Source organism: Pteropus medius, unplaced genomic scaffold (assembly GCF_902729225.1).
Source record: "Pteropus medius unplaced genomic scaffold, Ma_sr-lr_union100, whole genome shotgun sequence".
NCBI lineage: Eukaryota > Metazoa > Chordata > Mammalia > Chiroptera > Pteropodidae > Pteropus > Pteropus medius.
Window position 1 is genome coordinate 4,164,052 of NW_024354875.1, and position 16,761 is coordinate 4,180,812.

General features: G+C 40.0%; 1 protein-coding gene across 3 annotated transcripts in view; it reads right to left on the reverse strand.

Moving 5' to 3' along the window:
* Positions 1-16,761, reverse strand: part of COL4A3 (collagen type IV alpha 3 chain) — a 131,735-nt gene that overhangs the window by 48,940 nt on the left and 66,034 nt on the right. For all 3 annotated transcript variants that reach the window (XM_039855784.1, XM_039855785.1, XM_039855786.1), the window contains 13 exons: positions 15,754-15,816; positions 15,033-15,086; positions 14,212-14,238; positions 13,074-13,151; positions 11,160-11,222; positions 10,911-10,946; positions 7,310-7,351; positions 7,073-7,150; positions 5,367-5,429; positions 4,911-4,970; positions 3,641-3,685; positions 3,324-3,377; positions 2,347-2,388 (listed from right to left, as the gene is read on the reverse strand). In XM_039855784.1, the coding sequence (XP_039711718.1) occupies positions 2,347-2,388; positions 3,324-3,377; positions 3,641-3,685; positions 4,911-4,970; positions 5,367-5,429; positions 7,073-7,150; positions 7,310-7,351; positions 10,911-10,946; positions 11,160-11,222; positions 13,074-13,151; positions 14,212-14,238; positions 15,033-15,086; positions 15,754-15,816 (705 nt within the window). The remainder of the gene's footprint in view (positions 1-2,346; positions 2,389-3,323; positions 3,378-3,640; positions 3,686-4,910; positions 4,971-5,366; positions 5,430-7,072; positions 7,151-7,309; positions 7,352-10,910; positions 10,947-11,159; positions 11,223-13,073; positions 13,152-14,211; positions 14,239-15,032; positions 15,087-15,753; positions 15,817-16,761) is intronic.

The window sequence follows — 16,761 nt, forward strand, 5'->3', positions numbered from 1 at the left end:
CAGTGACATTGGTTAATAAAAATCAAATAGGTTTCAAGCGTACAATTCAATAATACGTCATATGTATATTGTGTTGTGTATTCACCAGCCAAAGTTAAATTTCCTTCCATCGCCAAGTATTTAACCCCCTTTCCCTCTACCTCCCCCATTTCCCTCTTCTCTCTGATAACCACTAACCCACTGTCTATGTTCATGAGTCTCTGTTTGTCATGTTGGTTTGTTGCTTTCAGTTTTATATCCCACATATGAGTGAAATCATATGGTTCTCAACTTTTTCTGTCTGATTTTTTCACTTAGTGTGATATTCTCAAGATTCATTCATGTTGTTGCAAATGGCAGTATTTCATCATTTCTTATGTCAGAGTAATATTCTATCATATATATGTACTAATCTACTTTACCCAATCATCTATCATAGGACACTTTGATTGGTTCCATGTCTCGGCCACCATGAATAATGCTACTATGAACATCGAGGTTCATATATCTTTGTGGATAAATGTTTTCAAATTTTCTGGGTAAATACCCAGAAGAGGGGTTGCTGAGTCATATGGTAATTCTATTCTTAGTTTTTTGAGGAGCCTCCATACTGTTTTCCATAGTGGCTGTACCAATTTACATTTCCACTAGCAGTGTTTGAGGGATGGATAAATTTAAGGATAAAAGTTGATGTTTCTGGTATCATGATATCATATATTTCACAGGTTTTCAATTAGAAATACATTTGATGATGTGATTCAGCTCACACACTCACATTTACATATACACATACATACATATCTATGTATGTGAGACTATGTTTACAGAAATTAAATTTCACAAAATAGTGACTTACCAATATGACATGAGATCGACTCTGATATTTTTTACTCTATTCTTTTTCATTCCTTAAAAATCCTTGTCCTGATGGACTAAATTTATTTCAGATTATATTAGGACTCTACACATCAAATCGGACTATATCGATTGTTTCTTTAGATTTCAGGACACTATTGACCTGCAATAATTGAAGAGTTTCTGACATGCTCAGTGGACCTACTTCTGGCCTTCTTAACCATCTAGTTCCTAAGCAATTAGGAACTATTTCCTCTGAAATTAGTAGAAGTCTCACAGTTACATAGAATTGAGTGAAAGAAAACACACAGGAAGCTAGGAATACTTAGAATTCCTCTAAATGCATCTGGCAAGTAGATATCAGTGAGAATTCAGCTCATTTATCTTGAAAGAAAGAAGATGGAAATGTAAAAGCTTAAAAAACCCTGTTCTGTTTTTCACATGCTGCGTGGGGCCAATTACTTTGTTGCCTCGTTTAAAGATGATATAACAAGAGCTTTATGGTTAAGCAATATGTCTAAAATCACAAAAAAAGAATTCATAATAACAAAAATAATCACGCAATGATTTCCATCATAAAACCTGTAATGATGTGTGTGCACCTGCCGAGTGCTGACAAGTGCCTTCACAAAATAGCTCGTTTCATCTTCCTGGCAACTCCAGAAAATATTTTGGGACTTCTTGAATCTGAATCATTTGCTCGCAATGTAAGGATGCAGATTTCCAGGACCCTCCTCCAGTTACTGAGTTAAGTCACTTGGCCTGAGGGGTCTGAGAACTGCATTCGTAACAGGACAGTCCCTTCCTCATCTTTCTACATGGCCTGTTCTGCATATACAAAATGGCAGCCCTGCTGAGCACACCACACGTGAGAACTATTGTCTTTTGAGACAAGAGTTGGAGAGCTACCAGAACTTGAGAGTCTGGGTCCCCTTTACTCCTCTCTTTAAGCTACAGACTCATAGGATAAAGAATGTGGCTCCCTGGTGCCGACAGCAAATCCATGTCTCCACTGGAGAGGAGAGGCTGCCTGCCCTGATGGGGGCTGGGCTGAGGTCACTGTTTTCTTGCTGGCCTCGCATTAACCCGTCGTGGAGCTTCCGCTTCCTGAAGGTGCAGGAGCTGTCATAACCTGGCTCAGCTGGAGGGGGTGGGGCTGGCTGCCTCACCCCTGGGTGGTCGCTGTCCTCACTGCAGCCCTCCTTCTCCACTCAGGACATGGATCACCCAGGGCCACGTCTGATTAGACGAAGGTTTTCTTTCTCTCCACAGCCCAGGATGGGCATTACCCGTGCGTTCCAGAGACCAAATAGGACCAAATAGAAATATTTGTCCATTGCCAAATGGACAAAGAATGCCGACAGCTATTTTTTTGTGCCCTGGTTTGAAAAATAAGATAAATACTAGACTCTCTGTCGTAACAGTTAATGAGAGACACTGATTCAAAATTTCCCTGATACTTGGAAGGACTCGATCAAACGCGACATCGATATTGTCCTTAATGACACTTACTGGACCACGAAATCCTGGAGGGCCAATGTCTCCTTTCCACCCCTATGGTGAAAGACAGTTACAAAGTATGAGTACATTGACCCAAAGTATTTACATATTTCGTATACCTGAAAAGCAAAATGCAGTTAAACAGTAAATCACTGCTAAAGGTAGTGTTATTTTGATGTAACGCACAAACCACGTTAAAGGGAGAGGGACGTCACTTGAGGTTATTTTCCGGGAGGGCTGTGTCAGGGTCCAGAACCCTCTCAACAAGACCCTGAAGCAGTGGTCATTGTTCTGCTGGTTCTCCAGGTTTCCTCCACACCACTGCCTTCAAAGGACACCTCCATGCATTGCATACTCCCAAGCGCTCACCCAGAGTAGAGGCCCAAAACCCGGCTGTGTGCTGTATGCGGCTCCCAGTGACCCAAATGTCACCAGCCCCCTCTCTTACCTACTCCAGAGGGCATTTCAGAATTCTACTGGAAGTAATATTATATAGGATAAATCTTGAATTTGCACATATACCTCCATGTGAAAATTATTTGGAAATGTCTGTAACATGTTATCGGGAAGAAGCGACATGGAATACACATCACATCACAGTTAATTGACGGTGACCTTTTAGGGTATAGAGACCCAGCTTGAGGCTCATGGGGCCCACCCAGCCTGCACTTGACCTCCAGTGACCAGAAACTTCCTATAATTGCAAGCCTTTTCCGACTCCTTCCTCATGGGGAGCTGAAATCTCACTGGCCCTAAAGTCAGCCAGCTTCTGCTCCATAGAACAGGTTTAATATCTGTTGCACAAGACCGCCCTTCAAGTGTTTAAGTAAAGTTGCCACATCTCTCCTCTCTTCTTAAGTACACTAAGGTATTTTAATGAATTCTGGTTGTAATTCCTTGTACCCAGTCCCAGGGTGTGGGGGGGAAAGAGTGGGCAAGACCTAACCAATTAAAAAGGGCGGAAGACAGGACATGAGGGAGTGGATTACCTTAATGCCATCCTCGCCAGCTAACCCAGGGAGGCCCCTGTCGCCTTTGGCTCCCTAGGGAATAGAGCAAAGGGAATGGGTCAGAAGACACACAAATCAACTTCTGTAGGAAACAGAACAGTTTGAACTCTTTTTGAAAAGAAAAAAAAAGCTCAGTCAATCTTTCTACACAGTGAAAAACTATCATTCTCAAATGTGATTTAAAAAAAACTATGTGCTTTTGGTTACTTTATAAGTACTCAGTGACTCTCAGAAATCCTTCTTCATCTAATAGGACTGACATTTTCACCACGTCATTGGGCAAATCATGTCTTTACCTCTGTGCCAGGAAAACCTGGGGCACCATCTTTTCCAGATTTTCCCTAAAACAAACAAAAACAAAAACATGTAATTTAATAAATGTGGATGACTTTAATAAACATGGAGAACTTAAGTGATATCGTCATTTCCTCTTGACCTCAGCCAAGAAAGTCTGAGCGAATTTCCTTATCCAGTTATTAGAAGAGAAAACTATTATTCACAGAACACACAATGACTTTCTCTTGCCAGGAAAGGCAAAAGCCAGCCGGACTGGGAAATTAGGGAGGATCAAAGACATAAAGTGAAGAAATCAAGAGCTAAGCTTAAACTAGAGTTGATTCTGTCCATCCGAGTTTGGAAGGAAAATCAAGGGAATGCTGAGCCCAAAAGTGAACAAGGAAAGGGAGGTGTTTACAGTCAATTTATTTATTTAAAACAGTGGCACTTCTCTGAACCTTAGAAGTTCCTATGTTTAAATATATGTGTAAAAGGTATATGGCATTGTCCAAACAGACAGAGTTTTCAGATTAATTATTACAGTACTTATTCTCCATGATAAAATTAAAAGTCATACTGGTCGAATATTTTTTTTTAAGAAAAATATATACTTTTCCCAGTGTATAATTTTTAGAGTTTGAAAACAACATATGTGTTTAAATCTTTCCAAAGTAGAGCTGGGTGGAAGAGAGGTCGTTCTGTCTTCCCAGCACCCCACTTTTCATCACTGTGAGCCCCATGTCCTTGGGGAAGCTGTCCTCCCCTCACTCTGTGTGGTTCTGATGGGGTGGGCAGCCACAGTACCTGCTGCCCTACTGCCCTGGCCCATCATAATAATACCTTTCCCTCCTGGCCATAGTCGCTTTTCCAGCTTGAGACCCAAGCTGGGCCAATCAGGGTGGGACTGTATATATGGACACAGGGATTTTATATATGGACGCTCCCTCTCCTCAGATGTCAGTAAGCTGAAGTGGTCTGTCGCTACTTCCCTCTTTTTTTCCACATCACCTACATGGAAGAAGCTTATCTGTGAAAGGAGAGAGTGAGGCTGATACATGGGGAGAAGCGGAAGTGAAATGGGGAGAGAGAATCCTGGCCATGTTGTTTCAGGCTCCGAAGTCCTTGAAGCCTGTGTTAGCCTTGAACTCAGGGACTTAAAGGAATAAATTCCACTTCCTAAAACTTTAAAATTTAGAAAAGATCTAATCCAGTTTGAGTTGGGCATCTTATACTTGCCACCTAAACACTGATTAAGGTAGGCTGCCCATGACACTGAATTTCCCAGTTTACCTGTGGGCCAGGATCTCCGGGAGCACCTTTTTCTGATCCATAAGATTCTCCAGGTGGTCCCTGTATTAATGAGAACTATGTCAAGTTTTATGAATGATTGGTTTTTGACTTACATTGAATTTTATTAACTTTACCTTTGTGATTATTCTATTTAAAAATGTTGAGATGATGGGTCATCTAAGAGGCAAATCTTATGAATATTAATTTAAATTTAAAAGATGGTAAAAAAAAACCAGATGCTGAAGATAAATTCTAAGACGGCAACATTAGGTGTTTGTAAAACGGCGCAAGGATTTCAGCTAGAAGTGGCCATAAAATAGTATATTCATGAACTCTGTGGTAAAATAGTACCATGCGTTAGTCAATATTAATATTTAAACATAGATCATACATCAAAATATGCACTAAGTTTCTACTTTATGTTTCAAAGGAACAGCATGACACGAAATGACCTACTGAGGGTCCCGGAGGTCCAGATCGGCCCGTGGCTCCCTTGTCTCCCTTCTCCCCCTTGAGGTCCTGCCATGAAAACAATTCAAGGTCATTACGAAAAGATCAATCAGGATTTTACTGATTATACTTGGAAAAGTCCTCTATCTGTTCGGTATACTGGATTTACCAACAGCTCATGTTATTTCTTATTAACACAACACATTATCATTTATCACATTTTGAATTTTATACCCACGAACCTACTGAAACGATATGCAATCTTTTTTTATTTTTTTAAAGAAAAATCTCCTTTGGATCAAACTACGTTAATTTAATTTCTGAGTCAGCTTTCTATAAGCACAATATATTTCTAATGTATTTTACCTTCCTTTTTAATATACTGAAATGATTTTCATTGTGGTCAATTATTTTCGGAGTACATGTTACAATGAGGATTTGATTTATTAATCAATTTGTTGTTGCCTTTATCACATTTTATTAATTATGTTTTTCCCAGCGTGAGTCTTCTCTTCAGAGCATCATTTTTTTCAAACTTATTTTCTCCAGGTCATGTCTTCCAGATCTAGATTTTGTCAAGATAAGATTTTTTTCCATCAAATTTCAGTCAGTAAAGTTTTAGACTTTATTAATTTCATTTTGGTTGATTACCACTGAGAAGTTTAGTTATTTTCCCTCAGGTCAATTTTTCTCCAATCTTTAAAGTCAGTGAATATTTTTGTCATATCAAATTTCACTATGTTTTGTTTTCACTCTTGTTAGTTTTGTTTCGACAATTTCTATAATTAAAAATTAATCATATTGGAGAGTGATTGCTAAGGAGTTTCTTTCTGGGGCAATGAAAATATTCTAAAATTAAATGTGATAATAGTTGCAAAACTAGGAATATACTAAAAGCCATCTAATTGTACACTAAATAACTCAGTTTTATGGTCTGTGAGTTATACCTAATAAAGCTGTTAAAAATTCATTATAACTAAAACCCACGAATTGTATACTTTAAGAGGTGAATTTTATGGCATGTGAATTATATCTCGATCGAGCTATTATTTAAAAAACAATTGATTATGAGTTTAAACAATAAGGATGGCTTATGTTTATTTCTTAGTTAATTCACTAGAAAATCGCTAGCTACTCCTTATTTCCCCCTTCCAGACATTTTAGGGATTGATGTGTTATATTATGATTCACTTCTGAGCATTGGATCTAGTTCCATACCCTGGTCCTAACAGCAACTCTGCTCTGAGAGCAAAAAGCAAGTTAATGTAAAAATAACAGGGTCATAGTGTCCTTGGAGAGGAATGGGGACCAAGTTGCCCTTGAATTACAATGGCAGGATGAAAATGTCCCGGACGATTATGATGCCTCCCCACCCACATCTTTAGGTTATTACCATCCAATTGGATCAGAGCTGCACACACATTTTGTTCTCATTTATTCAGAAATACTCACCGAATACCCACTCTGCGTGAGGGACAGTGAGAGCGGGGAGGGGCGTAAAGGGTGAGCAAACTTAACCCTGGGTTCTACCTTCAACAGTCTTGGAAGTTGCATGCCCCAGACTTTCTCTGTTTCACATTTTCTGGTTCAGGAGTAAATGATAGAGAAGGAATAAAACCCAGAGGCTCAGGAAGTCTGTGAGGGCTCATCTGAGCTGGGCTGAGATGAAAGAACTTGGGAAAGCAGAACCCTAACAATGAAACCGAAGTTACCGTTCTGTTATCTGGGCCCGTCAGCGTCACGATCACGGTTCCTGGTAGTCCAGGGGGTCCTGCCAGTCCTTTCACACCCTAAAGACAAGTACACTCAAGAGTTAACAACGAAACTACACCTCCTCTATCAAAGAGATGTACGTTTCCCCTTTAGTTCTTTCATAAGAAGATAGAGCAAACGGAAGTTTGAGAACTTAAAATATCTTGACCACTAATAAACCGTATTATTGGAATTACCCGCTCTCCTTTTTGTCCGATCATGTTATCTCCCATGTGTCCCTGGAAGAAAGGACAAAACTGAATTATTTTTTAAGAAAGAGTATGAATAAATAGTCTAAACCCATGAAAGTTCCAATATTTGTAACCGAAACTTCATATTTTAATGTTTTTTTCTCCTAGGGTCACAATTTCCATTTTATTTCTTCTTAGAATAATATATTCTTTTCTAAATTAAAGTGTAGTTGATATACAATATAATATTAGTTTCAGGTGTACAATATAGTGATTTAATATTTATATATCTTACGAAGTGATTGCCACGAAAAGTCTAGTAACCATCTGTCACTGTACAAAGTTTTTACGATATTATTGACTGTATTCCCTGTGCTGGACACTATGTCCCCATAACTTATTTATTTTATAACTGGAAGTTTGTACCTCTTATATCCCTTCACCTTTTCTACCCTCTCCCTCACCCCTCTGGTAACCCCCAGTTTATTCTCTGTATCTATGAGTCTGTTTCTGTTTTGCTTTGTTTGTTCATTTGTTTTTTTGTTGGTTTGTTTGTTTGATTTTACATATAAGTAAAATCATACAGTATCTGTCTTTCTCTGTCTTACTTATTTCACTTAGCATAATACCCTCTAGATCCATCCATGTTGTTGCAAGTGGCAAAATTTCATTCTTTTTTATTGCTGAATAATATTCCAGTATATATATCATGTCTTCTTTATCCATTCATCTATTGATAGACACCTAGGTTGCATTCCCATCTTGGCTACTACAAATAACGTTGTCGTAAACAAAGGAGTGTATCTTTTCAAATTAGTGTTTTTTTTGTTTTTGTTTGTTTGTCTGTTTGTTTGTTTTCGGATAAACACCCAGAAGTGGAATTGCTAGGTCATATCGTTATTAGATTTTTAATTTTTTGAGGACCCTCCATCCTGTTTTTCATCGTGGCTGCACCAATTTACAATCCTACAAACTGTGTGAGAGTTCCCTTTTCTCCACATCCTCGCCAACACTCATTATTTGTTCACTTTTTGATAAGAGCCATTCTGACAGGTGTGAAGTGATAGCTCATTATGGTTTTCATTTGCATTTCCCTGGTGATTAGTGATGTCGAGCATCTTTTCATATGTCTGTTGGCCATCTGTATGTCTTCTTTGGAGAAAGTTCTATTCGAGTCCTCTGCCCATTTTTTAATTACATATTTGTCTTTTTTTGCTATTGAGTTGTAAGAGTTATTTATATATTTTGGATATTAACTCCTTATTAGATATGTCATTTTACAAATATCTTCTCTCATTCGGTAGGTCGTCTTTTCATTTTGTTGATGGTTTCCTCCACCGTGTAAACCCTTTTTGTTTGATGTAGTCCCATTTGTTTATTTTTAATTTTGTTGCCCTTGCTTGAGGAGACATATTAAAAAATATTGCTAAGATGGATATCTAAGAGTTCATTGCCTGTGTTTTGAGTTTTTTGATTTCGGGTCTTAAATTTAATTCTTTAATCCATTTTGAGTTTATTTTGTATATAGTATAAGAAAGTGGTCCAGTTTTTTTTGTTTTTTTGCATGTATCAGTCCAGTTTTCCCATTACCGTTTATTGAAAAGACTATCATTTCCCCATTATATCTTCTTGCCTCCCTTGTCATAGATTAATTAACCATATCAGCTTAGGTTTACTTCTGCGCTCTCTATTTTGTTCCATTGATCAATGAGTCTGTTTTTCGTTTGTTTGTGTTGGCTAGAACCATGTTGTTTTGATTATTATAGCTTCGTAATATAGTTGGAAAGCAGGAAACATGATACTTCCAACTTTGTTCTTTATAGTTTAATTTTAATGTTAGAATTATATGTTATTTTAGCTATTTTTTAGAGTAGAGTGGCAATATGTTTTTTTTTAAAGTGGAGATCTTGAGGTGCAGAAAGTTTAAAGAATTTACTTAATATGGCAAATGATGACATGAGATAGTATGGGGTAGGGGAAGGAACCCAGCTCAGAGGACATTTTTCTGGCTTATCTGCTAGCTAGTTTTGATTCCACTGGTTGGTTACTAAACTTCCTGATGCCTTAATTTTCTTGTCTGAAAAATAAGAGGGATGGGTAGCTGAACTTTAGGAGTCTAAAATTGAAAACTTAATAGAGAAGCTAAGAATAGCATTAAACTAACCGACATCACTAGTTATTTAGTGACATGAGACAGTCCAGTGTGAAGAGTCTGTCTTCACTAACGATGGCCAACCATCATTTCAACCAATGTCTTCTTGCTTTTTTGTTCTGCAGTATGCAGATCTTACTGCCGTTAGCCCACAAGGTATAGAGAAAAGCTCAAGATAAAGACTCAAAGCACTTTAAACATCAGCTCTGCCATTTACTGTCTCTGACAATTCAGTAAACCCGAACCTATCCATTTCACTCTGTGTGTGTATGTGTGTGTGTGTGTGTGTGTATGTGTATGTGGGTGTGTGTGTGTATAAAATAATACATGTGAAAGCACCTAGGAACTACCCCACACACAAAGGCTACCTGATAGTATGAGATACTGTGTTGAGCACTAATTTTCTGGTGGGGTTCAGCTTCTCTCAACATTTTCTTACTTAAATTAATAAAGGGAATTAGAACACACTGCCCCGAAATACACCACTTTAGCATGAGGATTATTTCGAGCTGAAGGCAGTTGAAGAACAGCAAATCAGCAAATGCAGAAAAATGTCCTCCACCCTCCCCCTATCTGCCTAAAGACAGGGTATATAAATCTCCCTTTGTGAGGGTGTTTCAAGCTTCCCCTCTCCTGTGCCAGGAAGAAGGGACAACTGACACCACCGGAGGCAGCTCTGACTTAAAACTGCATAAACAGAACTTAGTGAAATAACCCTTATCTTCCATTAGTTTCTCCCATATATTTACTTTCTCACAAACTGAAACCTTTCTCCTTCGTACTGTCGCTTCTCTACAAATGTACTGCCCTTGGTGAGAATGGCACACAAGCCTCTGAAATGTGACCGCTGCTTTGGGAATTTTCATTTCATTTCTGTGAGCAACCCCCCGCCCCCCACCTCACCAAACGCATATGAAATAAACGTTTTTCTCCTGTTAAGCTGGCTTTTGTCGGTTTAATTTGCAGGGCCCCGGGCACTGAACCTAAGAGAGTAGAGGAATAAGTTTTTCCTCCCAGACACTAACAATTGGTCTTTTAAATAGAAACATGCACGATCCTGCCTAATGAGTGCATGAGTGGTCATCTTTTATCAATTAACGTAAGATCAGGTTGGTTTTTGGAAACAGCCCACGATAAAAATCTATAGAACAAAGTGCTGGGTGAACGGTAGGATTATCGGAAATGGGAAATTTATGGACTAACGATTCTGGTCCTTTTTCTGATAAGGAGCCCCTTAGGACTGAATTGAGACTCTCTGTATCAGGGCTCAGTGACTGAAGGGCAGGGAGAGAAGAGATAAGGGGTGTAGAGGCTCCAGTCATGCCACTTTCCAGCCGGGCACCCTTTTGCACTTCTGGGAGGTGCTGGCAGTTCCCACATGTGGAATCAGACAGGCTGAGGCATTCAGACTGAGTAGGGCGTTCTGGCTGAGACGACGTATGAACTGTAATTTACCTTAAATCCTGGAGGCCCCATGGTTCCTGGAAAGCCCTAAAAATAAATAAATAAATAAATAAATAAATAAATAAATAAATAAATACATACATACATACATACATACATACATACATACATACATACATACTAATCCACAGATTAAAATGACAGCAGGAAATGCACCAAGTCAGAAAATCCTGTTTTAAAATGAGCTCTAATTCTATTATTAATTCATAGTGTCTCCAGCCATGGTGACTTCGTACTCACAAAGAATCCTGGAGGGCCAGGTGGGCCGACGGGTCCGGGAAAACCCGGGAGGCCTGGCAAACCCTATAGATTAAGAGATGAATAAGAGTAAGTTTAACTGTACTTCTCGCCTAAGAACAATGTCCATTAGTTCAGTGCATTAAAATATTTTAATAGAATCTGAGGAGCCGCGATGCCTTCGATTGATGGCGGCAGTTAATTATAATAAATGCCCCAAAGAGTGTTGCCACGTGTAACGGGCTGCACTCTGGATAAATGACCAGAGCAGTTGCTTTACTTTAGAAGAGCTTTCAAAATTTAAAAAAAATTTTCACCTCTCTCTCAGACCCTGTCGAGTGTGTTCCTCCCTTGGGCCCTTCTACCTGCCTTCCCTCCACTGGAATCCTCTTTCCCCAGAGGTCAACATAACTCACTGTCTCTCCCTGTCCTTATTTTTATGCGAATGCCATCCTTTCCATAAGCCTTCCCTGCCTGTCCAATCTAAAGCTAGCCTAGATTTCCTATCTCTGTCCCTGTATTATTTTTTCCCTTGGCATTTATTACTATCAAACACTCCACACACTTACTAATTTACATTTTTTCTCCCTTTTTATCCACTAGAATGTAAATTCCATGAAGACAAAAAATTTTTTAAAATTACATTTTGGGTGATCTGTACGCTGCGGTAGCCTAGAGTCTAGAACAGCCACCGGCACATAATTGGCACGTAATTAATAAATATATCTCGCGTAAGTGAGTGTCCTTCCTGCTCTGTCTTCGGCAATAGCACAATGTGATACAGAGCTGACGCTCAATTCACATTTAAGAGAGACACACATGGCCCAGACTGCTACTGTCCCCTCCCACGGCATCCCCTGCCCTCGGCATCTGCCCCCTAAAATGTTTTCTACCCAAAAAACCAAGAGGCGCGATATTCTGTATCTTTTCCCAAAAGCCTATAAAGGCTTCTAATTGCCTCCTTCTGCAGTTACGCAGCTCACCGTCGGCTGGCGTGGCTCGCTGGGTAGGAGTTCCACAAGCTTAACTCAAACTCTGACTCATCTAGACAAATATCAGTCTCCACTCAGGAATTTACACATGTGCTTCTGCGCTAAGTTAACGTATTTCTGGTTCATTAACCTGAAAGTTTAAATGACTCAGATCTTTTGAATCACCAAAAGGTTCTTTTGAATCACCAGGTAAAGCACATGTAGCTCCCATGCCCCAAATAGGTAAGTTTCTTTGCATCCATTCTGGATTCAACCTCACCCCTCCCTTCACCCCCCAGACTACATATACATAGATCAGAAAGCAAATTATTCGACAGGAGAAAGATGCATTTAAATCCTGCCAGTCATGCACATTTTGCAATATAGCTGTTATCTAATATTACAGTTTTAAATGTGTTCAATATATGATACAAATCTAGTCTTGATTTTAACAAATACAGAGGAAGTGCAACAATTTTTCCTAGAAGATTCTACCTCAGATTTAAGAAAGCTTGGGTCACCGACTTAAGACTTGAAAAGACATCTGCATAAAAACATCTTATATCAGCTACATGCAGTTTCTTAGAATCAGGCGAATGTTTTAGAATGAAACGAGGTGGGTATGTAAATAGGAGAAATATGAATGTACATTAAAAATGTTCTTAAGGGTGTGAGAAAAAGATATAGAGGGAAGGAGAAAAGAGAGTGAATAAGAGAGAAGAGAGAGAGAAAGAGTCGCACAGAGAGACAGAGAGAAGGAAAAGGAAAGGGAGAGAAAGACAGAGAGGGACAGAGAGACAGCTAGAGAGAGAGAGAGAGAGAGAGGAGAGGAGAAAAGGAAGATGGAAATAAAGAAGGACACAGAGAGAGACAGACAGACAGACAGAGGAGTAAAAGGAAAGGGAGGGACTGAGAACCACGGGCCTCGTCTCCCCAGGGCTTGTACCTGGAATCCTGGAGTTCCTGGCCACCCGGGGTCCCCTTTTCCATCGAGTTCGATACCTTCTCCTACAGCAGGAGCACCCTCGAAAACGAACACGTGCATCAAACATAATTAATGTCATATTTTCGAAACCCCTTTAAATGCTTATCCAAGGTCAAGCCGCTTCAAGGATAAAAGTACCTTCTTGTGTGGACTAAAAAGGGGCTACGTAATAAACCTGACGAGCTCAGGGACCAAAAGTAACCAGGTGGGATGGTCCGATCACAAGTTCCTAACTGGACAGGCCGTGGCGGACAGTCAGGCCTATAATTTCCTCAGCAGAGGTCAATCTTTATCGTAGATGAGCTTTGTCCGGTGCTCTTATGCATCTAGGATAACATACCTTTGAAATGTGAGAGTAATTTTCTTTTCTAGACCCCTTGAAGACGTAACTGCGGGCACCAGAGCACGAGACCACAGAGCCCCTCATTTCTATCTTGTTGCCCACGTCCCATCACTACGTGCTGTAAACAGTAAACATGAACTATCCTGTACCCACCAGCGTAAAAGAAGTAAGTGTTTCTCCATTTTGATTTTTATCCAATCTTAGAGATTTCCCTGTGTTGCTTTCCCCCACCTCCTTAATCTGCCACCAATGGATTTCATGTACCTTTCTTACGTCTCCTCCTTTGATTCTAAATGCATGAAAGGAACTACAAAACCGCCATTTCCCCGAGCATTTTCTCAATCCATTGAGATCATTCTTCCGGGTGTGTACTCAACGATTTGGCTCAGATAAACTCTTATTGAACTTTTCTATACGTTTGCATATTCTTTCTTTGACTCCCGGATACATACTTAGAGAAATGGTTTAGGATTATGTTGCTACTCCGTTTTGAAGAATTCAAAGCATTTTCATATTTTATAAAATTAACAATTTATTGTGGAAGGAAGAAAGACCCAAGGATGATAAACCATTTTCCAAGATACCAAAATTCGTGGCAAGTCCTGATCTAGAATGTGGGTCCCCAAGCATGAGGTCAGCTCTTTTCTTTAGTTATGAAATCTGATTTGTAATTACTTATATCTCATTATTTAATAGAAGTTCTTTTCATATGTGCAGTTAGAGGTTTGCAATAATAATACGCCACATGTGACTTACCTTTTCTCCTTTCAAGCCAGGAGCACCCTAGGAAAAGGAGCAACATGTTAACTGGAGGCAAATCAAATACACAACATCTCTGCTTTGTCCTGCTCTCTGCTATTCTGCCTCCTCTCCCGTCTGTGAACTTCCTGCTGGCTTTAAAACAAGCTCAAGTATCTCTGATTTAAACAAAGGCTTCCCTAATCTCCCCTGCCCCTGCAATACTGCCCTGCCTCTCCTTCATGCCCTCTGCAAACTTCCTGTCCTGGTCACTTCTCACTCACTCTTCAGTCCCACTCTCCATCATGGAAGTCCCCCTTGCCAAGGTCTGCAATGACTCTGACATTGCTAAAAATCAATGACTAAGTGTCAGTTCTCATCTTACTGGAGTCACAGCAGCATCGGGCAGCTGTCTGCCACTTGTCTCTACCGAATCATACCTTTCTTAGGCTTGGCAATGGACCCCTCCTGGCTTCCTTCTACCACGAGGGCCTCTCCTCCTCTCCAGGCTCTTTTCCGTTGACCTAGACGTGACATGCTGCAGCTCTCTGTCTCGGTTCTCAGCTCCCTTCCTCTGCACCCTCAGCTCCTTGAGTCAGCCCCGCCCCGGCCGCCCCTCTGCCTATGACTCGGCTCCACCGTATGCCTTCGAAACAAAACAGTCTAAGTGCAAACCTGAACTCATCAGGCGTTTGCTCATTCAGTCTCCAACTATCAGCTGAATGTTTACTATCAGCTGCCCCGGTCGTCCCCAAGTCGTGATGGATTTGCCCATTCTGGATTAATCACTTATATTTATACTTTATGTTTTTGATGGAGAGTCGGAAATGCAAACCTACCAGGATCCCTGGGTAGCCTGGTGTCCCACGAAGTCCCGGAAACCCTCGGTCGCCCTGGAAGACACACAAAGCTTGTCATTCTTAGTTGTTCTAAAGCAGCCTGTGGAGATATTTCCCCGTTTCTCTCTCTCAACTCTGCCGTGGTAAACCTAGACAAAGTAACTTAAGTTTCTTATGGCTACTGGGTCATGAGGCTGAAAGCCAGAAAACCATTACCTTAATTGAAAACAGGATTAGAATATCTTGTTTCTCAAATTGTGCATTAATGGCAAAAGTCTAATTGTGCCAAGAACTTTTTAATTGCTGTCTCCTTGAAACTTTAGTAATTAGTCCTTTCAAGGCCACCATCTGGGGAAAGGAGAACAAAGGAGACGGCGGGCATCGAAACGCTCAGTCATACTTTTCCAAAGACATTTTGCATTCTGAGATTTATCTACATTCACAGCCTCAGTTGAAAATACCCGGTTGAGCTCCCAGTTATCTTTGTGTGGGAGAACATGCAAGAACTTCCTCAAAAGACGATCAGAACGCGAGGCATGAGAAGAAAGAAAATAGGAAGGATCCTGATTAAACGTCACATTTCTGCCCCGAAGATATGAGCTGTTGGCTCTGGCTAAAAGAATATTTCAGGGAAAGTTTATCCCATCTCACTGCTACTTTATCCTGATTGATTCATTCGGTAAAGCATTCAGTAATCACCACCCGTGTAGGAAGTATGTACCTTAGAACCATTGCATCCTGGTAAACCAGCCATTCCATAAGGTCCAGGATGGCCCGGGGTGCCCTGAAAACAGAGCGAATTTCAAAAAGGAGACGTAAGCACCAGGCCCCAGAACCAGGTGGGAACAGCGAAGAGGCCAAGGTATAGGGAAAGGGGTGCTAATTTAGATAGTTATTTAAATCTAAATGGTTATTTAAATAATTAAGTAGCAATGTAGTCATTTTAGAAAGTCATTTAAATAAAAATCATAGCAGATAAAATGAGTTAATTAAAACAATGAATTATCAAGTGAGATACAAATATTTTACATTAAAAAAGGCTTTTCTTTATAAAATGAAATAACATGCTTTTTTTTATGTTTAGAGTTTGGGTTGAGGTTAGAATTAGGGTTAAAGTTAGGGTTGAGTTTAAGTATAGGGAAAGGTTTTTTTCTTCTTTTCTTTAGCTTTAAAAAATTAAATTATCGAGATGACATTGGTTAATAACATTATCTAAGTTTCAAGTATACAACTCTATAATACATCATCTGTACATTGCATTGTGTGATCGCCACCCAAAGTCCCATCTCTCTCCATCACGATGTACCCGACCCCGCTACCTTCTTCATCCTCCCCCCACCCAGCCCCCATTCTCTCTGGAACCAGCATTCTGTTGTCTGTGTCTATGAGTTTGTTTGTGCTAACATGCTCCGTTAAGCTGGAAGGGAAAGAAAGGAAAAAGAAGAGGGACATGTGTACAGAGGTAACTATTCCATAATTATATGTTATTAAACAGTATCCTATCCCACCCCACCCTACCCTAATACCTTACCCACTCCTAGCACAATACCCTACCCCTACCCTATGCTACTCCTACCCTCCTATGCTACCCTATCCTATTCATCCATCCTACCTTATGCTACCCTACCCTACCTTTTCCTTGTGTTATAGTATCCTATCTCTACTCCTACTCCTATACCCTATCATCTCTATCTCTCTACCCTACCTCACCCTTTCACACTTCTACTCC